Raw genomic sequence first — 26,528 nt, 5'->3', positions numbered from 1 at the left:
GGCAGCGGGTCGCGGTGTCGCGGGGGTTGTCCCGTGTCGCGGGGGTTGTCCCGTGTCCCAGACGCTGTCCCGCATGCTGACTGCCACCCCTGGGGCAATTTCCCTGGAGCTGCACCAAGGCTTTGGTTTACTGCAGGGTGTACGGGTACAACCGAGGGAGAGATGCGCCTCCTGAAGGTGTCTTTCCCTTTTCCTTTCCTGGGGTTTAGTAGATCCTCAGCAAATTGCAAGAGCAAGTGTCAGCCAACAAGTGACAAAACGAACTGTGTTTGGAAATGGAAAAGAATGAACATAATATTAATTGCTCCTTAACAGTTATTCTTCTTTGACTCATCTCCAAGAAGAAATCCCTCAGGATATCTTTGCACTGAAACATGATACAGCTAATGAAACCATTTTATCCCTGACATCTTTAAATTCTACATTTATTAGGTGATTGATGAGAATCCAGGGCCCAGCCCTCTTCTGACTGTCAGTCCTCTGAAGAAGCACGAAAACACGAATATGAAATAACAGTGCACCTTACAACTCACCTGTGAGGATGGCAGTCATAAACTGCAAGGTACAGAACGCAAATACCCCGCTCAAGGTTAGTATCGAGAGGTTCCCACCGCTTCTCATAGTTACAGCATCAAGTGGAGTCAGGGCACGTTTCTTTAATCCTCTGAAGCAAGAGATGAGAAAACAAGCTGCAGATCTGACTGGCTCATTGCATTTCTGTGCTGTAACTGTACTTTTCCTCTCCAGGCTTTAATTTAGGTTAATCTCTGGCCTTTTGCTTTATATCCAGCAGGATGTCTGGTCTTATGCGGGAAGCAGAAGGAAATGGCAGTCAGGAGACCTCGTGTTCCCTAAGGCATTGGAACGTGGGATGTGGTGGGGGCAGATGTGCATTCACAGGATTGGTGAATTGTTACCCTTTCCCTGAGAAGTTTTGGTATTTGCTGATCTGGAGCAAGAGCCTCTGGTTTCCACAGTGCGAGGCACAGCCTCTGCCCGTGCCCCAGGGCTGGTACAGTCTGCAGGGAATTGCCTCTAAATTGTCCTGCTGGCTTCGTATGGTGCCAGCTGCTTTTTAAATAAATGATTGTATCAGGTTATTATAGTCGTTCCTCTATTCAATTCCTTCTACAGAGAAACTCGTTTTCCTGAAATTACCTTCTCTATAACCATTACATAGCAAATTGCCTCGGGAAGAGGCTGGAACAGGGCTGGGTTCTGCTTTCCGTGCGCCTCCGTACCACAGTGGGGGCGGGGGGGGTTCTTCAGGCACATCTGCGTCCAGCTGCCCCCGGGACCAGGGTGCTTGTGCCTGGGGGACCGAGGGGCAGCAGGGTGCTGCTCACGGAGAGGGTCTGGCACTGGGTGGCAGTCGGCTGGCGAGAGGCTGCACAGGGCTCAGTGGCACCCGGGGGGTGGCTCCCCAAAACTCTGCTGCTTTCAGTGAGGCTGCCCACACTACCCATCCCTGCCCGAAAGCCGAGTCGTATCAGCTTCATCCCGGTGGAGCGGAGCAAGACTGAGAAGTGGGCGAGTACTCACTGACAGCTGTGACTGAAGTACGGGCCGCTTCATTCGGAGAGAGCCTCCGAGCCTGACAGCCTGCCTGCTCCCGGCAAGGGGCTGTCTGCCCACGCTTCTGGGTGGGAAGGGAGGGATGGGCTGAGCTGACACTTGTGGAAACTTTTAGGTCTCCCTTTTCTCTCCTGCCTGCAGCACCTTTGGGCTTTCAAGCCATGTTTCAGAGCAGAGCCAAACCACTAGTCAAGGTGGTCCAGAGCGGGCACTGGGAACTGGCAGCTCTGACAGAGGTGACCTACTCTTCCCTTCTGAGCATTACAGAATCACAGAACCATCTCGGTTGGAAAGGACCTTGAAGATCATCCAGTCCAATCATTAACCCAGCACTGACAGTTCCCAACTCCACCAGATCCCTCAGCGCTATATTGACCCGACTCTTCTACCCCTCCAGGGATGGGGACTCCCCCCCTGCCCTGGGCAGCCCATTCCAACGCCCAACAACCCCTTCTGGAAAGAAATGCTTCCTAATTAGTGGTCATGTGAACCAGCCTCTTCCTCTGCTAGTTTTCAGCTTCTTAATTTATTTTGTGCAGGACTTTATTTGCCGTCTTTGGGATGATCAGTTCAACAACAGAGGGTATGAAATAAACTATTACAGTGGGCACTATGGTGACAGTGTGTCAAGTTTGGAGTAACAGCTTCTTACTCCATGGAAATGTCCAAATAGGACTGGACGTTTGTATGAAATATGGAAAGATGTGCGGTTCCACTAAAGAGGGTAAATGTATACAGGATATAAACTATCTTCCTTCATGTCAGTACATCCCACTGCCTGAGGTTAAAAGGAGTCTTAGTGAATAATTTCCCATTATGAGGTTTGGGATATCAGCCTCTCTTGGAGACAAGATGCAGGGTGAGAGGGGCGGTTAGTCAGATCTGGTCTGGCAGGTCTTATTTCTTATGGTGACGTGTGATGTTTTGCGAGTCTGAGATTAAACTCTGCCATGACTGCGATGGCAGGTCTAGGGCAAGTTGTTTTACCCTCCTTTCACAGAGGTATCTAAATCTTTCTAGAGATGGTAATAAATGGGGATGGGGGACAGGCAAATAGTGGTGAAAAAGGGTTGGGAAACACTTGGGGGGCATGGGGGCTGGAAGGCTGTTTGGGAGTTTATTATTAATTTTTTTTTTTTTTTTTTTTGGACTACAGCATCACTGCTGGGAAAACACAATCTGGACAGCCAGGACTCATTATCCATTATGAGATTTGGCCAGGATTAGGCAGGTTTTAGGCTGTTGCTTTTGGCCATTTCTCTCATTACAGGCTTACAGCAGCTGCCTTATCTCACAGAGAAGCACTTTTATTAGATAGGAGACTAAAGAGAGAAAGAGAAGAAATGAGGTAAGAGGGGAAATGATCCAACAGAGGGCAAGAGGCCCGGACAAAGTGATGTCTTGAGGTGGTGGTCACGTTGCCTTGTTCCGTCTTGCGAGAGTGCCCTGGAGAGCTCTGGGCACAGCCCCGTTTAGGCCAGGGTGGGAGCAATCCGGGGATTTTGGTCAGCTTTCCTGCAAAGAAACACCAAGCACCTGCAAGCCATAGCAGTGCTGTGCACAGCAGCAGCCCTGGGCAGGGCAAGGCAGACACCAGCCTTCCCTCCGCGGAGCTCGGGACTCTTCAGCGTTCTTCAAAGCCGCCGATGTGAAACCCCCTCTGCAAGGCTGCTGCTTGTGGCCTGGCAGCGCGGGGCTGAGGTGGTCTCCTGCCCCAGTGGACCCCTGGAGCTGGGTGGGAGGTCCTGCTGTTGCACTCGTGTGCTCAGAACATCTGATTTTCTCCTGCTCCTCGGTTAACCCGTAGGAGCACAACCTGCTGCTGCTGCTTTTTCCCGCTCGGTACCGCATCGCTGCGCTGGGGCACGCCTCTGCTGTCCCTCTCAAAGGCAGTACTTGCTCAGAAAGTGATGAGCTGCCTCTGCCCAGCGCTGGGCTCTTGTCACACCGTCTGTCACTGCGCCAGCCCCCCCCTTTGCACAGTTTTATGCCGCCATTTACACCGACCAGATGGAACAGGTAGGAAACCCTGTGAATTCCAGCTACTGGCTTAAATAAATGTTTCCCATTTACTGCTCCCCTCCACCCCCTGCCCCTAGCTATTGCAGAGCTTTTTGCTTTAGCAGTCTAGGAGTATGAGATTGAATGTGTTTTTGTCCTGCCTTGCTTGATGTTTACTTGACTGCTTTTTATTGGGTCTTCTCTTCCTGGGTTCCCCTGGGGTAAGTGCAGATTTTTCAGGCTTCCAGGGTTTTGCACTGGGAGTCTGCAACTTCACACTTCGCTGCTTCATATGTAAGAACTTAAACACTGGATCCCCCTCAGAGCACAGAACAGAAGCTCACATATTGTTTTTCAAAAGGCAAGCTCGCTTGGCACCTAGTAAGCAACAGACACATCAGCTTGGATATGCAGTCTGAGGCGCTGAATCCAGCAAATATTGCTGGGAGCTCCCAGCCCTAATTAAAACTGAAATACTGTTTTGCTCCTACCAAGGCTGTCCAGCTGTGACAGTCTGAATGGGAGAGCTCAGAGGCTGCAGGACGGATTTTAAAATGGCTTCTTGAGACAAGAGGCTGAACCTGTATCTACAGGAGAGATGCTTTAAATCCTGACGAGTGATTTTTATTTTTTTTTCTAGCGCTCTTTTGGAGGCTTTGGGTCCCTCTGGCTAAACCCCCAAGGAGGAACTCAGCTTTTGCATGGGAAAGGATGGAGCAATCTGAGCCCAGGCTAAAACAAAGGCTTAAAGTAAGTGCTATTCAACAACCGGCTGTTAAAGCTGCTTTGAAAACTTCATGTGTTGGGCGTATGGGCTAAAATTCATGCCAAGGTGAAAGCGTGTTGGGAGGAGACCAGTTCTCATTCAGTTGTCCTGCACCCAACACAAAAGGGCCCAGTTGGTGATGCTGCCACAAAACCCCAGGCAGCAGCCACAACCCATATCCCAAAGGTCCCGGTAACGCAGAGCCGAAGAGCTGCCACAGCCAGGCAGCCCCCTTTCCCAGGCCGCTCTGTAACAGACGCTGTTGGGACGCGGGCTGCGAGCCCTGGGCAGCGGGGCGTCTGGTGAGCAGTGGCTGGCTCGAGAAGAGCCCGGCTCTGGGCTTGTTCTGGGTCGTATCCCGACTTGGAAATGCCCAGCAGCCCCCTCGGAGTTGAGTTTGGAGAATGCATCCGGGTCAGGTGTTCAATATGCAATTTTATTTGCCAATAAGTGACCCTTTCTTGCTAATCTCAGCAGAACTGAGTAACTGGAGGGAGTTTTCCTGGTTATTGCACAAGTTCAACATATGTCATTTGACAACCTGCAGTTGCCGTGCGTAGCCATGACTCTACCAGCTTTGGTGTTACTAACATCTGGGTTGTTGCTCTGCAGCTGTGCTCTGCTCAGGTGGGACGGGGAAGGCTTTCAGTGGGAATAAGTTAGAAAAATGACAAAGGAAACGTCTTATGCTTCACAGCATCTCTGCCACCTGTCAGGTATCCACGTAACACATGGGCATTTCAGCGGTTCTCAGTGTCTGTAATCACTGCTGCTTCTTTTCTTATTTTATTTTTCTAAAGAACCACAGAGAAATGATGAAAGCTGGGAGGGAAAAGCTACAATGCTGTTCTCTTTCCTACTTTTTACATCTGTGTCAATGTTTAATTTTGAAAGCACTCTCATTTTAGTCGCTATTTTCTTATTGCAGGCAAGCAGAATTGAGAGAAATATTGATCTTCTTTTAGTGAGTTCTAAAAGAAAAAAATGAGCATGACTCAGAGTAGCGAGGTAGTATAGACTGATTGATGGGTCTTATTTTTTAACTGCTACTGATGTATCTTCTTGGAATTAGCTCTGGTTTATTATTTTCCTTGCATAGGCTGGTACTTACTTGGTTTTTGTGCTTGCGGCGAAGGTATTTGCATTTTGCCAGCTGCAGTCACAGCCTGCGTCTTCCTTTAACTTTGGCAAAAGTCGGCTTTCCAGCAGCCCCAGGGCATGGGATGCTCCGAGGGGAGATGACCTGAACTGGTCTGGCAGTGACCTTGGGCAGCAGGGAGGAGAGGTCTGGGCGAGCTCTTCCCCTCCTCTGAGCCCCCCAACAGGGCAGCTGTCAGCAAAGGACCCTCCGGCTGCTTTTGCACCCTCGGCCGTTGCCTCCCGTTTCCCACTGGTGCTCCCTGGTCCTCCAGCACCATCTACAGTCGCCCGCAGGCTGAGGAGATGCTCCAGTGCCACCAGGTACGGGGACCAGGAAAGGGTCAGCTGCTGAGCCAAGGTGATCTGGGGGATATTTGCAGTCTTGTCTGCTGCCTCAGCCTTCTGGCCTAATCGCTAAATGAGAGAGGGGGCCTGGAGAAAAATAGTATCCAAACCAAACAAAAACTTCCCCCCCAGTTTTCACACCAGCTGAGTGGCTGCAAGGTGTCAGGCTGTCAAAGGAGCCCAACCTCAGGGAATTTGTAACCGGTCTCCGCACAGGTCGTGAGCAGTGCTGCAGCTCCCCTGGAGCTGGCGTGTCTGTCTGCTCCCTACGAGCCGACGGCCACGCCTGGCACCGTGTCCATCCATGGTGCGACACACGCGATGCTGTTCAGCGACAGCGCGGAACCTCAGCCCGAACGTCAAGACGGGGCTGTCATGAAATATTCATAGGAGTTTCCTTGAGCAAACAGCATTAAAAATTCATCGATATTTTGAGCAACAAGACATCAGCTGTATCTTTCGGGGATGGAGAAGTATGTAAATAAGAAAAGTCTTTCTTTGAAGCAGCTATTTAAGTCTGCTTCAGCTGCCTTTTGTTTTTGAGACACGCTGAAATCTGTACTCAGTCTCATCTCTCCTGAAGGGACATTAGGCTTCTAACTCACTTAATTGGAGAAGACTGTCTTAATATTTCTGGTTAGGGTGTAGCCAGCCGGTGAACTGCCGGTGCAGTCGAGGCGGTGGGGCGTGCCGGTAACCTGGGGCTCTGCACAGGGACTCTGGATGCTGCTGCCGTGCTGGGGATCTGCAGCAGCAGCGATGATCCCTGACTCTGCAGCTCACTGCCTGGGTCTAATCTCCATAGCAGCTTGTGAACTTGTATTTGGGTGTTGGCAATTTGACGACCTTGGCCACGAGTCTGGAGCGTTTCTGTTTAGTAGTGAGTAGCAGGGGTTGTGAGCAGCCTACGGTCAGGATGGTCTCTAGTGCCAGGGGGGGCAAGAGGCAGGTTTATGCGCAGGGTGAGTTGTGTGTTCCCCTGCCCTGTGCCTGCAGGTGCCGGTGCTGCTCTGAGCTCGGCCTCTGCCTCCAGCTGGATGGCTTAGCAGGAGGGACCTGCTGATTGCTCTCTGCTGGGGCACCCTTGTTCCCCTCTGCTGCAGGCTGTGGCTATTTCATCTGCAACTGGGGCCTCCCAGAGCTTCCACGTGGTTTCCCCCTCGCTTTCCTGGGCGATGCAACGAAGGTGATCCTGGTGCTGTCCCTGCCCGGTCCCTGCCCAGGGCAGTGTGCCAGCTGGGGACTGGCAGCACTCACCGACCTCGGGTGCGACGACTGCGGTGGAGCTGGGTCAGAGGGACCAGAGCGGGTGCAGCAGCGCGAGTAATTTCTGTTCCACGTCTGCTGCGAGAGCTCTGCATTGGTAAGAGAAGCGTCTCGCGCCCCAACGTGGGACAGCTGGTACCCAAGCCATGGGTTAGAAAGTCTTCCCTTCTCACAGGGTGCCAGCCAGGCATCTTTCAGCCACAAGAAATTACAAGGAAAATCTGAAGCTGAACTGAGAGCTGCTGTTTGACCTTTATTGCTCTTTGTGTGCTAGAGGCAAAGACCACTGGGAAAATCCAGCGCCCAGGGAGGTGGGGCTGACCCTGGAGGTCTCCACGCACACAGGGTGGGGAGGACGTCGCTGAGTGACCGGGGCCCACCACCCCTTGCCAGCACATGCCTAACGCAGCTTGTGGGCAGAAAAGTTGTGCTTTACGCATCGCAGCTGGCAGGCGCTTGGCTTGAGATGTGAGGGTGATAAAGAGCAGCTGCAGGCTGTCTTTTCTGATCTATTCCCAGCTTAGGACGTGTTGTTCCCCAAGGTCTTGTCTCTCTGAACGTAACTGCTAACACGGAGCGGTTGGTCTGGAGCCTTCCTGCCGCCCGTGCCGGGGTCTGTCCGTGCCTTGGAGCCCAGCGCTGGCTGCTAGCCCCCAGCCCCTGGCTCGCACCGACAGCCCGGGGGTTGCCACTGCTCCTCAGCAGCCCTTGGGAAGGGGAAGGGAGGGGGCAGCAGGTGGGAGATGGGTTTGAATGCTGAGGCAGCTCGACAGCTGCTGATCGTGCTCAGCGCAGCACTGGGGAGGGACGGGAGCGCTCCCCCCGGGGCTCCCCAGCCTGAGCAGCACGTTCCTGGGAGCAGGGGGAGGGCTGCTGAGCAATCGCCCCCACCCGCTGCAAGGGCCCCGTCAGCAGGAGAGCGGGGGGGCCCCGACACAAGGACTCCCTTCAGCGCGGCGGGCGCTGTGCGGTGTGTGCACGGCGTCGTGCCGGGAGCGTGCGGAGGGAAACATGAGCTGGCTCCCGTGAGACCCGTGTGCTGGGCTCCCGTGGCTCAGCAGCAGCCCAAACCAGTAGCTGCCCAGCTCCGTGCTGTCACCGTGAGAAGCGCTTCCCCGCCTTGCCCCCCTGCTGTAGCAGCCAGCCTGGGCAGCGGGGTCATCACTTGAAGCTTGGCCCCTTCCACAAGACCTGCTCTTTGGTGCTGATCTGCTCCCCAGGACTCCGCTGCTCTCCTAGAGCCCAGCCTTAGCTGAGCAGTTTCCTGACAACCCACCTCGCGCTGAGGGTGCCATGCAGAGCTACAAGAGCCCGACAGCAGAGCCGAGGAGGGAAGCAAGGAGGACACGGGCCTCTCCGGGACACGGTGGGTGAGCTCTTTGTGGGCTTTGGTAACAGGGGGGGCCCCTCGAGTCTTGACCTCCTGCAGAATTCATGGCCTTAGCTCACCTCCTCCTGGCATTGCAGGGAAAGGATCTTGTGAGTCCTTGAAACAGGTATATAATGACCCAGGGGCTTCACCAGGGGCTTGGCAGTGCTGTGAGAGACGGACAAGACTATGTTAATCCTCTCTCCCTCTCTGTTTCTTAAAGATTCTGCTAATGCATCTCTCAAAACTCTCTGCACCGTCAGGAGGCTGTTCCTGCTGCTCGGGGTTGCCGGGCTGCTGGCGGGGACAGCGGCTGGGACATGGCTCCTAGGTCAGTGTCTGCTCTGGGACAGCCCTGCCGCTGTGGGCAGAGCCGAGGCGCCAACGGGCGAGCGAGTCCGGGGTGCCAGCAGCGGAGATGCTGGTGGTGGGAGCTCCGTGGTCAGCGAGCTTGGGAGGGGGGATGTGGCTGGTGTGTGCTCTGCTGCTGGTTGCTGTGGTCCCAGCAGCAAGCTGCAGCTGTACCCGTTGAGAGGCTCATCACCTCTTCCAGTGGGCAGCGTGGGACTGTTCCTGGTGTTGTGCATCCTTGGGTGCTGCCCAGGCTGTGTGAGGCCACCTCCACCCCCTCTCTGTTTCCTGAAGTGAAGCACCTGAAGCAGCCTCAGCCAGACCAGGACTTCACCCTGCTGCAGGAGCTGGATGCGATCCCAGCGTGCGGCGACGGTGAAGAGGAAGACCCTGTGGTCCGGGGGACTCCCAACAGAGGTTTGCATCTTTGTCTGCTGCCAGAGGATGGGGAGGGCGGAGCGCTGTGCAGGACGGTGCCTGCCAAGCCCATCAAGAACAGAAAAGATGCTCTTTAATACTAAATATCTCCTGCTGATCCACTACCTTCTTTCAGCTGCATGTTGTGGTTGTTTCGCTCAGCTTTGAAGTCCTGCTGCAGTCCCCAGCAGCACGGCTTCGTTGCACGGAGTGATCCTACGGCAAAGGCAACTCTGGCAGGACTCCTTTGCGTGTGATCACTCGGCAGAGCTGCCACGTGGGCACTGAGAACATGCAAATAGGTTCATGTATAGTTTCTAATTGCTTCAGGTGGCTTTTTCTGGAGTTTGGGGTTTGGGTTTTTTTCGGTTTGGATGTGCATGACCATCCACTGTGCAAAACACTGCAAGGAAGGGAATTTGTAGTTGTCCTTAATGGAATGACTTCAGTGTCTTTCAGAATAAACATGGCAAACTCCCTGCTGGAAGCGCAGGTGGAAGGCCGTCCTGGCTGGCTCCTGGCATGCCACGAGCGCTGGAGTCTCTCCCTGGGCACCCTGCTCTGCCGGCAGCTTGGGTATCTCAGGTGGGTATGGCAGAGGCGGCTGTTTCAACCCCTACTCACCCTTTTCTGAGGGGAATGAATTTGGCAAGAGCAGGTGCTTGAAGGCTAGGAGGTTGTTCAGGGCAGCAGAGCCAGATCTCACAGGTCCCTGGGGAATGCAGGGCGGAAAGCAGGGCTCAGGCTGGCATGGGGAGCTGCAGAAGATCCTCCCTGCCAAGGAGGTTCATTCCTGGCTGCCAGAGCAGCAGGACTGTGGCCTGTTGTTCCCATGGCAGGGTTACATTCCTGATCCCCTAGCAGGTCCCCAGCCCCTTCCTGGGACACTGTTGCTTCTGCAGAATGACCCATCAGAAAGGAGTGAACCTGACGGATGTCAAGGTGAACGACACACAGGAGTTTGTTCAGGTGAGACCCCACCAGGAAGGCAGCCTGGAAGACGTGTGGCAGGTCAGGTAAGGGCAGCTCTGGGGGAAGCAGGGTTTGCTGGTGGGGCTGAAACAGAGGCCTTTTTTTCAGGCATAGAAAATTGTCCTGGGTTTGGGCAGTAAGCAGCCCCTTTGGGGACTGCTGCAGCTGCCCTGGAGCGCCCTAGTGCCCCGGGGATTTTGGTTCATGTGTGTTCTGACTGGAGGCTTATTCCTGTGCAGGAGCAGCTGTGAATCAGGTCGAATTGTGGCTCTGAAATGCTCAGGTGAGTGCCTCTCCCCTCCTGTATCTAGCAGTGCCTTTGATCCCACTCCACCCGCTTCCCTCACGCTCCAGCATGAGGATCTAGTGCCTGGAGCTTCACCTCCGACGTGCTCCCGGCTGCCTTGCAGAGTGCGGGCTGCGCCCTGGCACTGCGCGGGTGGTCGGGGGGACGGACGTGCCCCCGGGACGCTGGCCCTGGCAGGTCAGCGTGTACCACGGCTCCCAGCACCGCTGCGGGGGCTCCGTGCTGGCACGCGACTGGATCGTCACAGCGGCTCACTGCGTGCACAGGTACCTCCGGGCTGTCCTGTGCCCAGCCTCAGGGGCGCTGCATGTCTGCGCCAACCTGTATCTTACCAGATCTGCCTTGGCACGTGTTGCCCTAGAGTAAGCAGCACGCTGTATTTCTGCTCAGTTACAGGCGGCTTCAAGCCTCTGCCTGGCTGGTTTTCGCAGGCATTATCACCCATGGCTCGATCAAGCAGGAGGCCGGGTTATCGGTAAAGAAAATAATTTACCACCCACTTTATAATGACAATAGTCTTGACTATGACATTGCTCTCATGAAGCTCCAAGTCCCCCTGAATTTCACAGGTAAGATGCTGCTGTGACGCAGTTGTGTCCTCCCATCTGTGGAGTTGTCTGTCTTATCCCACAATTAACAGATTGGCCAAAAACCAGCCTGTTCTGAACCTGCCGTTTCAGAGCGGCTCTTTAAGGATGCCCAGCCTGGCACCCGGGAGGCAGCTGCGCAGCAGCGCGGTGTTTTCGGTTACACCAGAGCTGCGAATTACCGGGAAGGAGGCTGCGGGAGCGTCTGGCCCCGGAGCCTCTCGGTTCAACACACCAGGCTGTGGCTCTGCAGGCCGATGGCTCCACAGCCCTTTCCCGGCTGCTCAGCACAGAGCAAAGCCATCCCCGCTGGGCTGGCACTTACCCCTGTCACCTTCTTACCAGATGCCATCCGTGCTGTGTGCCTGCCCCCCTCCCACCAGGACCTCTTCCAGGGCACGCAGTGCTGGGTCTCAGGCTGGGGCTATACCAGACCAGACCAAGGTAAGCTCCCACCTTGTCCTCACCGCTCAGCGCTGAGTGGAGGCTTTCCCCTTGCTCCCCACTGGTCCCCTCCAGCCCCTTCCATGCCACATGTGATCTTGCAAATGCCCCATCCTGCCTTCATCCCACCCCTGCTCCAGCAGCTCTGCACCCCCTACCCACAGCTCCCTATTTAATCCCATAAAGTAATCCCATTTTTCCCATCTTCTGACTTCTCCAGCTGGTGCCCTGCTCTTTCCTCTTGCTCCCTGCAGGTCTTGTTCCTCTCTTGGCTTCTCTTTCTCCCTCCCCAGCGCAGGTTACCGAGACGCTGAAGGAAGCACTCGTTCCCTTAATCGGTACCAAGAGGTGCAACAGCTCATGCGTGTACGCGGGCGAGCTCACGGCCAGGATGCTGTGTGCTGGCCACCTGCGTGGGACAATAGACGCCTGCCAGGTAACAGGAGGGGGCAAGGGCTGCCTGCTGGCTGTGCCGGAAGGTCGTACGTCCCCGTGGCACTCCAGCGAACGCTGCACTTCGTGGCGGTAGCTTGTGGTAAACAGCCTGGGTAGGGTAAGCTGTGCCCATGGCAGCTACCCCGGCGCAGCGCTGTCGGGCTGGCAGGTAGCTGCGCTTACGGAAGGCACGTGGCAGCCTTGCAGGGAGGCACCCGCTGCCGCTTGCACCCGCGTCTCAGCTGCTTCACCGGCCCTCGCTCTCCCACAGGGTGACAGCGGGGGCCCCCTGGTCTGCCGGGATGACTTCGCGTGGCGCTTGGTCGGCATCGTGAGCTGGGGCCAGGGCTGTGCTGAGCCCAACCGCCCTGGGGTTTACACCAACGTGGCTCAGCTCCTGCCGTGGATTTACCGCGTCACCGAGGTAAGCTGGAGCCTGACCCATGGCCACGCATCTTGCACGGACAAATCTCAATGCCAGCATCCTGCCTGAGCTCTTCCCTTCGCTGCTCTATGCTCACCCTTGACGCGTGAACCCCTGGGACAACCTCTCTTACAGTCATGATTCCTGTTTTCTTTTTGTTTTTTGACTAGATCTACTAGAAATAAGGCAAGGAGAGACTTCACAGAGCAAGACTTTGCCCTTTCCACGTACTAAGTGGGGAGCAGTCCAGGACTAACTCATACTGTATTACTATAACCCTAACAGAATCTGCAGACAACACTAGAAAATGTGTTCAGTATAAATAGTTTATTAAAGAAAATAGCAAATTACATTTCTGTGAACAATCCACATGGGAGAAGTGGTGTTTTTCAAAATATGTGGTTTTTGATTGTAAAGGGGCAGGGGATCCCATGAGATGCAAGGTTATGGGAGCACTCTCAGCCTTCTGATAAGTTACTTAGAGGAGGAAGAAAAAAACTAGGGTTTTAAGTGGCAGTCAGATTTTGCTTCAGTATCTCCCTCCCTTGCTGCATTCCCATGTGCTGGACTCAGCTGAACTGCCACTTTGACTGCATTTCCCCCTCCCTATGCCAGTTCAAGGCAGAAACAGAAGGGGCTCCTCACAACTGGCACATCCAGCTATATTTTAATGCTCGTTCAATTAAAAGAAATGTACATTTCTCAAAGACTCAAACATAGCCTTTTGTAACTTAAAAGATAATGCTATGAGTGCACACTTCATTCCCTTTTTATATTTATTTACATTTCTTGCTTTAAAGGACAGAAAATTTACTACCAGAAAGACAACAGAGTTGTTCACACATAACAAAAAGGTGAAGGAAGGAGCTGAACTGGTTTCTACAGTTGGTAAAGTGAGATTGAGAAGTTCTAAGTCAGTTTTAAAGTATTTTCCATGAGAAATAAAGCCACAAGGAATTTTGCCACTTGTGCAAAACCCTGTGACTTGATAAACAGTTCACTCGGACAGGATCTCCTCTCCCCCCAACCCCCCCCACTGAATTTTCACTCTATTGAGGTTCTGCTCTTCAGGGAAAGCTGAGGTGGGAAAGAGCAAAGTTTGGCACTTCAGCATTCTTAGAAGGATCTCAAAAGCTATCGCAGTCTGTGGGCTTCATGTGGAATTTGGACGGACAGAGGAGGTAAGACACAAAGGGGCTACGTGCCCCCTGATGTAAAACTGCATAGATAAGAGTCACTATTGAGAAACAAAAATCCCTCTATAAGCCCCTTAAGCAAGCAAGCTCGAGATGACGTCATACAGCACCGTGCACGAGAGGCTCATCGGACAGCGGTGTCTGTTCTCACAAAGAGATTGGATACAAGACTCGATGTATTTCCCTACGCTGGGCTTAACAGGGAGATGAAATCCTCGAGAATGGAAATGAGCAAACATCACAAAAAGCATCTCTTCTTCACCAGGACTGTACACCCACCAGCTCATGAAGGAAAACCTGGATCAGGGCAGAACCCCTCTGGGGGGAGCATGGCAGGAGATGGAATTTTTCAAGCCCAAACTCCATCTGCCTGGCAGATGGAGCATAAGCAGTTAGTGTCTATGTGTTTCCCACCTTTGATCTTCTGGTCCCGGACTCACAGAGCCATCCTCTTTGCCCTACAAACGTTGAGCTAGGAAATGTTTCTTCTCCCTCAGTCAAGCCTCCAGGAAGCACTTACCTAATGCTAAGCTTTTTTATACCAGTACAAAGAAGAAGGGTCATATCCAAAAAACATCTGAAAGACTCAGTTTGCTCTTGCTTTATCAGAAGATGCACCATGGAGGAGTAAACACAGTTACTTAATTTTGGCCAGTGCTGCTGCTCTCCTTTCTGTGTTCTGGAACAAGGCTCGGATCAGACTCTTCACTTCAGCTGCCGAGAATTCAGCTGCAAGAGGCCCCTTCCCATCCGCCCACCTATGTGGGAGAGAAAGATCTTTATTTAACCGAACTGCACAGAAATGTCATGTTAAAACAAGCCTTCTGAGCACGCGTTACAGTAGTAAGTCTGAAGGCAAACCAAATCCAGCTAGCAGCCTAGTAGCTGTATGCAGCTTGAGCCCACAATTGTTTAGCTAGGTCTATAAAGGTTGGAAGGTGACTTTTGCACTCCTTACAAACTGTACCTTTTCCTTCTCCAAAATAAGCCTAAAGCCTTCTAAAAAATTCCCATTCACCTCCCAAACAACAGGAAAAAAAAAAAAAGTGGCTTATGCCCAGGTGGAAGTAGAGTTGGGAACCTTTGGTGTCCAACAGGGTTCCAAGAGCAGCAATGAGCAGGGTGCAGCAAAGGAACTGCCCTCCCTGTGCTCTCCCCAGGGCTGGTACCTTTCCAGTTTAGCCTGCTGAGGACAGTACGTCTTCTTGCCCTTCAGACGTGTGTGTGAGGCAGCTGTGAACAGGGAATGTCTAGCTCCTGACAATGTGTGCCAACTAAAGTAACAGAAGGAATTATGCAAATTCAGATGAATCCTCCTTGCAAGTTAAAAGAACAAGAACCAGCATCTAAAAAGCAGAGGCCAACCATGTGGAATGAGTGCAGCGGCAAGGCACAGCTCACATCAAAAGCAGCAGGCAAAATGTCAGGCTGCTTACCGTGAAATGCTTCTGCACTTAGAGAAGCCAAGGGGATGCGCCCTCACTCTCTGGTTGGCTCTCCTGTGGCACTTGGTTTTTTACTGGTGCCTTTTCCTTTGCAGGAGGCAGCTGAATCTATGAGCGCACTTGAAATGGACTATAAACACGCAGCCAAGAAACAGCCCCGGGAGTGGTTACCTGATCCTTAGTAACAGTGATTGCCTTTCATCTGAAGAGAGGCCCCTGAGTGCAGCGCCCTGCTGCTGTCAGACCACTCCCTGTTACTGGGGTAAAGAACTAACTGAAAAGGAAGCCCGGCAGACAGACACCTACTGATCTACTATTTCTTGGAGGTTGGCTTGCAAGATGATCATCAGCTCTTTGAACGTCATCCATTTCTGCACATAGACTGGAACTTCCTCTTGGTATTTCTTATTTTTGTCATCTTCAGGTAGCGGAGTGAAAACTTGGGGTCCTTCCTCCACCATGGTCCTGCAGAGGGAGTACAGCTTATCTGCATCTTCTGCAGAGATATCCTAGAATTGAACAAATGTTTACAGGGGAGCAGTTAGATACGTATTTGGAGTGCCAAGCAGTAAGTGAAATGAAAAAAGATGGCTGGGTGTGTGAAGATGAAAGCAGTGGTTTAGATCACATTTAATGTTCTCAAGCTGATAGAACTTATTTCATGAATAGCTACTTCAGCAAGTTCTCAGCGACTGCCTCAGAACATTGGTTGTGCTTCTAACCAGGTATCTCAGCGCAGCAGCAAGCGCTTCACTGTGAGGGGGAGGCGTTACGATGCTCTGAGCAGTCCACAAGGAAAGTGCTCGGGCACTGCCAGCCCCAGGGTGAAAGCCAGGGTTTTTGGGAGGCACAGCTTAAGCAAGTGCCCTGTAAACTACCTGTTATGGGAAAAGAGGACTTACTGGCCTAATGCAGAGTGAGAAGGCTCTCTGGATGTAGACTACAACTGGAACAGATGCATAATACATTTCTATCATTTGCTGCAAAAACATATTTTCATTAAGAAATGTAATAGGGTGGGTAGTTATACTTAAGAAATGTAATAGGATAGTTGTACTTGACCCAAGGTAACCTGACGAATCACTTAAACACAGTACTGGGAGCCAAATGGAGATTTAAACAGGTAAGAATTTCAGTTTGAAATGCCACAGGTATTTCGGCATCTGGTGCCTTGGTGGGATGGAGAGGTTCATGAGAGATGCACAGATTGAAAATATATCCAAATAACTCAAGTTAAATCTTGTGCCCTGAACAAAGAGATCAGTTCACAGAAGTGTTTAGAGTAGGAGTGACACACCTACATCCAAATTAAGATGAAATCACAGCCACTTCCCTGACTCTGCCCTTGACTACAGAGTCATGGAATTGCTGTAAGAGCATATATGGTCTCAGCTGGATATAAGTTATTGGTATCTTGAACATTTCTCATCGACAGGATCACAACTATAATTTCTGTGAAAGGTAACTGTTCCCCTGAAACCTGACCTTGGAAAGAACTTCTAGAGGTCCCAAGCGCTAGTTGTTCACAGCACCCTATGCCTGGCACGTCCACCTCGGGCAGTTACCTCTAGGGCAGCAATCCTAGTGACAATCTCCGTGAGAGCTGTGTTCAGCAATGTCCCCATGGCCTTGCAGTATACGTTCACTGGAAGGACATCCTGCCAGACTTTTCCCAGTCTTTTCAACTGATGCAATACCTGGAAGGTAACAGCTAAGTGTTATCTACATCTTATCAAAAAGAACATTAAGAGAGGCACCAAATAAGGTGACTGCATACGGTCAGAAACCGGTCTGAAAGAAGCGAAAGGCAATGAAGCATCCTGCTATTGCATAGAGCAGACGTTCTTGGGAAAAAATGCCACGTTTCAGGTTGCATTAGGGTTCATCAACAGCGTGACAGATCTTTTCCTTGAAAAATGAAAAACATTATAAATGTACTATTAACAAAAGTTCAATAAGCTTTTCATTTCAATTTGGAGCAAGAGGAACTGAACTCAGCATGCTTCAATTTTACAAAAAGATACAGCCCAGGAAAAAGAAGTCATGCCAGAAAATTGTTTGGAAAAGTTCCACTCTGCTGAAACACTGCACAGTCCTCAGGACTGAGATTACACACTGTACCTTCCCAAGGACATCTACAGACAGTGGGATATTTGGCTTTGCTTGCCTTGCTTACCTGCCTTATCGCTTTGTTTGCCGCACAATAATTTTCCTCGTCATCCATATTAGAAAAATTCCGGGCACTTGACAACCTCTCCAGGATTTCTCCTCTCTGCACTCGCATCTGGGCCAGAAAACACTCCATCCCTTTAGGAGCACAAACAAACAGAGAGAAGCAATTAAGCAATTACTAAATTTGCTCTGCCAATTTAGACATCATAAGTGCTGAATAATGAGCTTGCTACAATGTTTTATTTTTAAAGGAATTTGCAGTCTCTAAACAGACTCACAGAGCACATTTCACCAGGCCCAATCACGTATTCAGTAAGCTCTTGCACAGCTTGCATTGCTACAACACTTCTGAAAAAGAGCTGAGTAGCAGAATTAGCTATGGATGACGAGCTCCTGTTAGGCTCAATCAAACTTATCGCAGAATTTGTTTCCATAAAGAACATACGAAGGGCTGAGCAGCAGATCCCAAAATATCTGAGTGCCACAACACCTCACTGGATAATCAAACTGCTCTTGGAACTATGTGCTGGACAAGAGCTGGGTTTCAAAGAATCAAGCTTATTGCTTGGGTCCTAATCCTCTGTCAGACTTTCCAATCTAGAAAACGTCCTTGCTACTTGTCCAGAACTCTTAAATAACAATCTGCTGCTTCAGTCAGTAGACACGTTAAACCATTCAGCAACAAATGCTAGGATTAATTACTACATCATCCATCAATGTATTTCAATACTGAAAGGTAAAATTACCAAGTCTCCTGAAACCTGGTACCATATCTACAAAAGTAGCTGCTCCGTCGCACAGGATGTTGGTCAGGCGGTATCGGAACTGGTGTCCCAGGGTGAGCAAGTGGTGGGCAATATACATGCAGTTGTTGTGGTGAATGGCTGCCAGCTGGGGTAATTTCTGAAGGTTCTCCCTGTCCCAGGAAGGAGGAAGAGAAAAGGAAGAAATGTCTTTATTTAGACCTGGCTCTGTTTAAACAATTGTCAAGCCTACCCTAGAGAAACTCACGGTCTGTCTCAGACAGATGTCTCAAGTAAGTAACAGTGGGCAACACCCGATAAAGACATCAGTCAGAATAAAAGCATTTAACCTCCTGTCCCATCCACACAAGAACTTAACAGGAAAGGAGATGCATGGCCAGAGAAAAGGCCCTTCGGCGTTCAAACCATGTCTTACATCCACAGTGTCTCTAGCAGTGGACTTTCAAACAGGAAGATACTTCGTTACAGCAAAGTTATGGTGAGGAAAGGAGAGAGAAGTGCTTTCCAGCGATACCCTAGTGTTCTCTGACAGAACTGCAGACTTCCAATGTTCATTGCTGCTCTTTTTTACAGGAAAAACATCATGAAAAATCTGTGCAGCAGACCTGGGGTCAGAGTTACGTGGCTGGACTTAAACACAACTGTTACAAGAACTGCAACTACCTCCTCGGTCCCAAGACTCCCAACTCAGAAACTCTCAAGCACCTACTCTGCAGCAAGTACGATGTAATGACAGATTAAGAGTACCAGCTTTTTGCTGCTGGAGGAAGCCCTTAGTAATCGCTGGCTGTGGTGGACAAACTGCGGACAAGTGGGGCTGTTCCAACAGCATCGTTCTCTCTCCAAAACATGCCCTAGGTAATACACACACACTTACTTGTGGTATGTTGGCACTACATCATAGAACAGCTGGAATATATTCCGTACAGAGTAGAAGAGCTGTATGCAGCTACAAGGAAAGTAAGATTCACGTTAGTTTGTCAGAGGAATTACCATCTTGTTCACAAGTGACCCTCAACCTTCTCCCAAACAAGGTTTTATTAGTAGGGAAGTACTGGCACAAAGAGTAGATTGTCAGGATCAATTACAGTGATGTCAACAAAGGCAACATGCTGGAAAATTCACAAAGGCTGTGATGACCTTGTAAGCTCAGTGTGGAAAAGACAAGCTTCAGACCACATGTCAGAAGGGAGAGCTATGAAAGCCCAGGCACAAAGGGGACAGTGTCCCTTCCCCACCAGGTGTGCAGAAAGAGTCGGCCCTCTCTGCCACGGCCTGCTGAAGGGCATTTAGCACCCAGGCAACCCTCCTTCTCCAGGGTTGTGTTCTCCACTTTTTAAAGCAGACTGTATGCTGTTCCTCAAAATGTTTAACCGTTTTCTCTGAAGAGCCCTGCCAGATGCAGAGCTGGAGTTCTTTGCTTTCACTCAGCACGAAGAAAGCAAGAACTCGTCTCAGAATGGCTGCCATCACACTTACCATTTGGCTTTAAAAAAGAGATGCTTTTGATTTTTCTAAACAAGTGACAGCTAACATATGATAAAACATTGAAGCAAACACTGCAGTAGTGTTTCTCCCAACTAAGAGGAAGCCATGAACTATGTTGTGCACAGTAAGGAGTCTACCATGTCTTCACTGCTTTAATAGCTAAAATATAATAAAGTCTACCTGAATGCTCCCTGAAAACGTAACTCCCAAAGGCTGCTTCACCCAAGTATTATTGCAGGGAACATAGTCTGCAGCTCTTCCTGCTGTACCAGTCTACTGCACGAACCCAGGGGTGCATCCTCCAGCCAAAACACAGACTAACTTTCATGACTGATTCTAATTTTCAAGTATCTTCCATTCTTTTAAAGTTCTTTTAATTTATCAACAGACATTTGGTGCTGCCAAAGGCAGTAAGTATCTGACACCCAAGAGTTACCCGCTGATATACAGCTCCTACCACTGATCTGTGCTGGCTGTAGCCTCCGACAGTGTCTGATAAGCCAGCTCCATCAGTTTCTCCACCGATGAACTGATGCGGCATGTGGGCAGAGAAAATGTGTACTGGCTCAGTTTAGTCTCATTCTCCAAATTCACCATGTTGTTATGCACAAGTTTGGAAGTTTTTTGTGTTTTTAAGTGATCTCTTGCCCCAGGATCAGGAAGCCTCGGTAGGGCTACACAGGAATCGGGTGTGATCTAAGGGAAAACAAGAGAGAGGTATAATATCATTTAGAGCCCACAGAAAGGAGACTGTGCAAGACTACAAAACATTGAATGACAGAGATTTAAGACTCAAGATAAACACAAGGCTGCAGAAGTCCCCTAAGACTGCTGGAAGTCTCCTGGCTTATGAACGACACAGCAGACCACACAACAGTCTATACGGTGTGGCATGCCTAGAAGCAACTCTGTGAGTCATTCTCTAATTTTTCTTAAGCCTATGACACTAGCCAGAAAAGCCTATGCAAGCAAACTTCAAGTATTTTAAGAAACACTTTGTTAGTGAAATAACCTTCTGGAGCACCATTCAAAAAGGTTTTCAAACTGCTGTTTGCCAAGATCCCCAAATAATCAAGAGTATTCAATGCTCCACCAAAAAAAAGGACTCAACTGTTCTAGACAAGCTTTCTTGAACAGCTAAGCTATTTTTCCAGAGAGAAAACCAGTGTATTGCATCAACAGTCACCTTTACAGTGTTGTGTATTTCTGAGGTCATCAGGTTTCTGGCTGCCACAATCACATCCTGGCACTTCTTGTTAGCAAAGTGGGAATTGACGTTACGGGCGTATTTTAGTAAATCAGTCGTGTCTCCTTTCAAAAACTGCATGTTCTTCAAGGCTTTTTCAAATTCTTCTGTGGATTTAATCACCTGAGAAGAGCAGACACATATTCCACATTAACATAGTTTCCTGAAGTCAAAGAACAAAATTAAAGTTGGGTATAAACTCTTCCACTCAGCTGAAAGCAAAGGAGGAAACTAGGTTTTAGAGGGCACTAACCATCCAATGCCTTTTCAGCAATCTTTTGGGAAAAGCTGGCTCAGCTGGGGGCTGTGATCACACAATAATACAGTGTTTGAACTGCAGGTTTGTCCCCCCTGACTGTGCTGGCAACCCAATTCAAAAACCAGTAGAGCAAGGTGATCAAATTTCATTACACTGAACCACCTGGAGCAAAGGGACTGGGAGGTTTATTGCAGGACTGCTTCTCTCTGCAACAGCCCCCTCTCCCGGAAAAGGAGCTTTTGGCATTCTTCACTAGCAGTAAGTTCTGGTTTATGTATGTAGCTTTACAAAAAAATTATGTGGCCTATGCAAGAAACCCCTGTGATCATTAACAACAAACAGAAACAGAGCAATCCGTCCTCAGGCAGCCAGCTGGGCACGCAGCACTGCCACATTGTCAGCTTCAGCCTCTCACAGAGGCTCAGACATCACAGACCCTGAAACTCTTCAGCTCTTAGCTAAATGTGGCCCGAGTTCCACAGATCAGAGACCTTGCACACTTTACATGACAGGAAACACAAGCCACAGCTTAACTGAGAGAAATACACAATTCTAGATTAGCAAAAGACAGCTTTTTGTTCAAGCTGGCCATCTGGCATTTCCACATGGAGCCGAAAGATGTGTGAGACCTACCTCTATGTACTGCTCTAGTTTGCTGCTATTGGTTGGGATTGAATTCACCAGACAGTTCTGAATGAGGCAGTCCGATAACTCTTCCCATATCATATCACCCAGCAGTTCTGCGAGCGTAACTCTGCAATCCTTTTTATCTTCCACAGGCTGCTCAAGAGGCACATCTAAATTCAAGAGAACAGAAATGGATTTGAATACACCTGCCTCCCGAACCAGACCCTTCAGCAGTTCATTCAGCATCTACCAACTGTTCCCTAACCCTATAACGGGGGCATTCTTCTTATCCAGGCCTTGTGCTGGGCCTGTGGAATCACCCACCCGACCGAAAGACAACTGAATTCATGTGCAAACTGAGCCCACTTTCCCAGCATGTTTCTTTCATGAAATGCCAGCACAGCCCAGGGCATTTTGTAGCCAGCGGAAGATCCTGCACGTGACCAGCCTGACCGAGGGAACTCCCTGCATTGCCTCACAATTTTCACCTTTTAGACCTGTGGCACGCAAAGATCTTCAAGGCAGTGACCAGTTCGTAAGAAAAAACATTTATCAAAAAATTAATTCCTTGATCCCTTTGAGACAAAATACTCTCCTCCTTCATTTTCCCAGCTCTGTGAATGCTGGGTCACCGCTAAGTCCGGTCTGACAAGGTGCCAAGAGCCCAGCATAGCAAGTTAACATTAAAAGCTGCTTAGACCTAACACACAATTCAATACTGCTTAACAACCAGACAGTCTAGAAAGCTTCCGCTCCAACTACACGAACAAGGTACCGTCCAAAAGGGAGAAACTACCTACTCAGCAGATATTTGTGGAGAACTTCAAAAATAAGCTTGATCTTGTCAAAAACCTCCATAGGAGAGGAATGATCCAAGGTAAGCGCCTCAGACTTAAAACGTAGGATGAACACATCCGACTGTTCCTCTGTGAATGGCTGAAGAGACGGGTACAAAATCAGTGGCTTGAGGATGTATTTCAGCAACAACTGGCCTGAGAAACAAAACAAAAAGATGTTTTCCAACAGCAGGAAGTAGGCAGTTTGCTCCAGTGAGGCCCAGTCGTAACTATCTTGGATGTAGAGATTCTTCGCGTGAAGTGGAAGAAACACTCTCTTGATCAGCTGTATCAGGGAACAGCTAATGAGGTAAAATGCTGGCTTTGGTTTCACTAAAGACCATTTTACTCATGTAAAACACATACAGAGGCCTAACAAAGAGCAGCATATTTAACGTAAAGTAAAAAACAACTTAAATGGCTGGAAGCATGAAGTCCTGTCCTAGTATGTGCTGTACTTCCTGATTTATTTTATCAGCACCTGAGAATGCTGAAGTCCAGAGACTGCCTGAAACCAACAGTCTTGTTCTTGGTAGATGAGGAGGCTGTAACTGGAAAAACTCTTTAAACATCAGATCATGAAACTACATAGCCACAGATCAGAGCAGTATACTAAAGTGACGGGAAAGGATAATTAATACCAGGTAAGTAATATGATAAATAAAGAATAATTTCCTATTAATAAGAAGCAGAGCATTCACCTCGCACTCAGTTGGAAACACAAGCCAAGAGAGAAAGATGTCTTCCAGTGTACTGCTGAAGTGAACTGGATCTCCATCTTAAAACAAGACTGAACTCATATCCACTCGGGCTACTACAGCTATGTTTATCTGGATCCACAGTCTGTCTTACCAAAAATTTTAAGCTTGGTGTGCAGTTCTCCTAGGACGGCAAACGCCTGCAGCACAGAAGAAACAGGTGGCCCAGCAATCTCCTCCTCTTTGGATGGCACTGTGCGCAAGTGCAACTCTGAATGCACCACTGACTCCAGGCTGCTGCTTTCTAAAGAAAAAGAAGAACCATCTCTCCCTCAGAGTGTGGTCTGAGATACAGCACACCTGAGAAGCTACTGCGCTCTGCAGGTGGCAGCTAAAGCAACTTTCTACCTCTCCCCATCTCCACAAAACACAGCTCTTGCAAAAGAGCATCCGAAGATGCTACAGAGTTCCTTGTGTTACAGTGCAGGACACGAGAATCAGTCTCCTACAATGATCCAGATCTGTCATTTCAGTCACCTTGCAATTTATTGACGTTTAGTGATAATTGCTTTCCTTCCACTCTTCTCCCCATTTCAAGTCAAAGCCAAAGGAAAAGGTTCTTCCTTTTCCAAAGGAAGAGTTTGTGTTTCACTGAAGACACCAATGTACAGACTCTCGAGCAGTTCTTGCAGTTAGCTGCCTGCAACAAAAGTGGCAACCTGAAAACCTACCAGAGAAGGTAAAAGTATCCTTAAAACTAATCTAGTGGGGAGACATGTTCAGGTTGAACAAGAATTTCATAAAACCCTTCCAGCTACTATGCTGCATCAGGCATTCTGTAATAAGTAACCTGAAATTCTGGCCCAGCTGATTTCCTCAGGAGCAGAAACTCTGCAAGAGAGCATCCCTTTTCTGGTGTTTCACACAACTCAAAAACTACTCCGAGGCTGGTAACTGTTTTGATCTCTGCTTCAACATTTTCTAAGAAATACCACACATGAGGCAGATGAACCTTCAAAACTCTGTTTAAAATCTGACTACACCGGATTGCTTGTGGTAGCACCCAAATACTCCAGGAGTGGAGTGATATCCAAAGAACACTGCCACTCATCCCTCCCACTCACCAGGTTATGCAAACGGCAGAAAGAGCTCCTCAAACCAACCTCAGTTCAACAGTATTGCTGTATTTCTTATCTTGTAGGTGCTTGAACCCAGGCATTTCAAACAGCGAAGCAAAACCAGTGAAGCCAACTAGAGTCGTGAGTACCTTTTGAAGGAGGAAGCTTCCACACAGCCAATTTCTGCCACTCTTCTCCTAGATGGTAGAGCATGTTCTGTGTCTGCACTGTGAGCTCTGTGCCCAGTGCTTTCAGGATCTTCAGCTCAAAGCCCTGGCGGGACTCCAGCATTTTCAGGCTGCTTCGTGCCTGGTGGTAAAGACCAAACATAAAACATGGGTAACTGCTGCCCCTGCTAATGAAAAGCATCTTGGGAAATATATGAACGACATTGTCATACACTCAAGAAGTCATTATTACCTTTTCCAGTTGCTGAGCTGCTGCAACATACTTCTTTTCCAGCAATGCACTGTTGTACTCTTTCATAGCTGTATCAAACTGCAACAACCAAACAGATTCACGTGTCACTGTATATCTGCTATTAGACTACAATTTTTTAAACAACACAGCTAGAGGCTGGGCAGCTCTCTAATAACTAGACAGTTATTCAAAAGCGAAGCCCAGAATAATGCCATAGACTGACAGGCAAAGAGGATGACTTTAAGCCACTGCTCCACCTCCCCTCCTCACCTCCTGCAACTTTTTCAGAATACTCAGAACCAGCGTGTCCCGCTCCAACTGCTGCTTCAATTCAGTAAATTCGGCAACAGCCACATTTAGATCTCGCTGAACCTAAAGTAATAAACTTTTCAGTTCATTTACAACAAGCAAATGTTATCAGACACATTTCCTCTTAAAAGTGATAACAATGTGAGATTTAAAGTATTTCTGTACTAAAATAATCTGGTGAGGTGGAAAAAGGCTCCATCCATTTTACTCCTTGCTAGGAAGATCCTTATAAGCATTTGAAATGGTTATAAACTGGCTTCTCTTTTAATATGTTACAGGGTTTTTTAAAGGCGGTGTAAGGCAATTTAGTCTCCAAAGGCAGTCAGAAGGACTTCAGTGTTCCTTTTAGACAGCCATTTAAAATGCAAGAATGCTTGAACTTAGCCAGAAGTTAATTCTCCAATAATACTGCTACAAAACCCCAGATGCTGGAAAATCAATCAGAGAAGCAAAAACCAGCGTGGGTCTGCAATCGGCCTGCAGGAGCTGCTCACATTCCCCGTGAAGACTTCGGGGACTGTGCACAGCTGTGCTTTAGGCTCCCGTTCTGCCCGAAATTACTGCGGGACCAAAGCTCCGCTGGTCACACTCACCCCAACACACACGGCTGATCCCTCTCTCCTGAAGGAGACGTGTGGCGCTTTCCAGCTGCCCCACAGGGAGCGAACCACAGCCGATCCCTTAATGACGGTTCCTTACACCCCCGACGCCACACACACCTCTGCAGCATGTGTCACCTACAGGCGCTTCTGAGGGGTGACATCATCCAGGGTTCCCAGTCCGTCCCCTCGCACCACCCCAAGACGGGGGCCCTACGGGTGTGGGGCGAAGCTGAGGGGGCCGCCCGCCGCCCCCGCGGAAGGCCACGCTCTCACCTCGGTTTCAATGCCCGCTTTCAGCAGGTCGATGTTGCTGGAGAGCCCGTCCACCTGCGACACCAAGTCCTCGGCGCTCTGCATGCTGGGCAGGAACTCGTGGTACTTCTTGTTAATCATGGTGCAGACTTCGCCCTGCGGGAGAGGGAGCGTTGGGACGCCGCCGCCCCTCCACGGGCAGAGGCGAGGGGCCCCTCGGGGCCTGGACAACGCCGCCCGGAGGAGGCAGCCGGGCTGCCGGCACGGAGCCCCGCCAAGAGCGGCCGGAGAGCCGCGCCCGGGGCCGCCGCTCCGCCCAGCCCGGGGCCGTGGCCCTGCCGCCAGCCGCGCAGCTCGGGGCCGCCACGGCCCCCCCGCCAGCTCTCCCCAAAGCTCCTCTCCCTCCCGCCGCCGTTCCCGGCCCTGCCTTCAGCTCCTCCACGCGGCGGGAGAGCCGCCCGATGCGGGTGCCCAGGTCCTCCTTGTCGAGGCGGCCCGAGTGCGCCAGCACGGCCGCCACCAGCGACCCCGCAGGGGCCGCCATGGCCGGTGCCGCCATGGCCGCCGCTGCCCGCCCGCCGCCGCGCAGCACCACGGGACGGCGCCGGCGCGGTGCCGCTACGGCGGCCGCCGAGGGACAGACTTGCTCGGGGCGGCTCCCGCGCCTGCGGGGGTACCCAGGGGTGCGGGGAGCGGG

At 50.3% G+C, this 26,528-nt stretch overlaps 2 protein-coding genes across 2 annotated transcripts; one reads left to right on the top strand and one right to left on the bottom strand.

The window, feature by feature from the left end:
* Window positions 1-9,669: 9,669 nt before the first annotated feature.
* TMPRSS5 (transmembrane serine protease 5) lies at window positions 9,670-12,684 on the top strand. Its single transcript, XM_074894789.1, has 9 exons — window positions 9,670-9,815; window positions 10,133-10,246; window positions 10,442-10,485; window positions 10,613-10,775; window positions 10,900-11,078; window positions 11,442-11,540; window positions 11,834-11,976; window positions 12,247-12,399; window positions 12,570-12,684. Exons 1-9 carry the CDS (start codon window positions 9,670-9,672, stop codon window positions 12,576-12,578), a joined length of 1,050 nt encoding a protein of 349 aa, XP_074750890.1. The 3' UTR covers window positions 12,579-12,684.
* A 23-nt stretch (window positions 12,685-12,707) lies between these two features.
* On the bottom strand, window positions 12,708-26,399 carry ZW10 (zw10 kinetochore protein). The gene is made up of 16 exons (XM_074894925.1): window positions 26,259-26,399; window positions 25,853-25,987; window positions 24,939-25,040; window positions 24,669-24,746; window positions 24,398-24,557; window positions 23,285-23,434; window positions 22,397-22,588; window positions 21,603-21,766; window positions 20,651-20,833; window positions 19,922-20,160; window positions 18,854-18,925; window positions 17,959-18,128; window positions 17,217-17,347; window positions 16,606-16,737; window positions 15,347-15,549; window positions 12,708-14,353 (listed from the first exon to the last, which is right to left on the bottom strand). The coding sequence occupies exons 1-16, from the start codon at window positions 26,388-26,390 to the stop codon at window positions 14,233-14,235; spliced, it is 2,364 nt and encodes a 787-aa protein (XP_074751026.1). The 5' UTR covers window positions 26,391-26,399; the 3' UTR covers window positions 12,708-14,232.
* Window positions 26,400-26,528: the final 129 nt, after the last annotated feature.

This window comes from Strix uralensis, chromosome 26 (assembly GCF_047716275.1).
Source record: "Strix uralensis isolate ZFMK-TIS-50842 chromosome 26, bStrUra1, whole genome shotgun sequence".
In the NCBI taxonomy this organism is placed as follows: Eukaryota; Metazoa; Chordata; class Aves; order Strigiformes; family Strigidae; genus Strix; species Strix uralensis.
Note: the sequence above shows the minus strand (reverse complement) of the source record. Positions and strands in the feature narration are given on the sequence as shown.

Bases quoted from the DNA above. Each gene is read 5' to 3' on its own strand.
- ZW10 (XM_074894925.1), bottom strand. From the start codon at position 26,390: ATGGCGGCACCGGCCATGGCGGCCCCTGCGGGGTCGCTGGTGGCGGCC. The intron at 25,041-25,852 runs GTGAGAGCGTGG...TTATTACTTTAG, and splicing joins AAGCGGGCATTGAAACCGAG to GTTCAGCGAGATCTAAATGT. The intron at 20,834-21,602 runs GTAGGTCTCACA...TGCTCTTCTCAG, and splicing joins AACTAGAGCAGTACATAGAG to GTGATTAAATCCACAGAAGA.
- TMPRSS5 (XM_074894789.1), top strand. From the start codon at position 9,670: ATGACTTCAGTGTCTTTCAGAATAAACATGGCAAACTCCCTGCTGGAA. The intron at 11,079-11,441 runs GTAAGATGCTGC...CCTTCTTACCAG, and splicing joins AGTCCCCCTGAATTTCACAG to ATGCCATCCGTGCTGTGTGC. The intron at 11,541-11,833 runs GTAAGCTCCCAC...CTCCCTCCCCAG, and splicing joins CTATACCAGACCAGACCAAG to CGCAGGTTACCGAGACGCTG.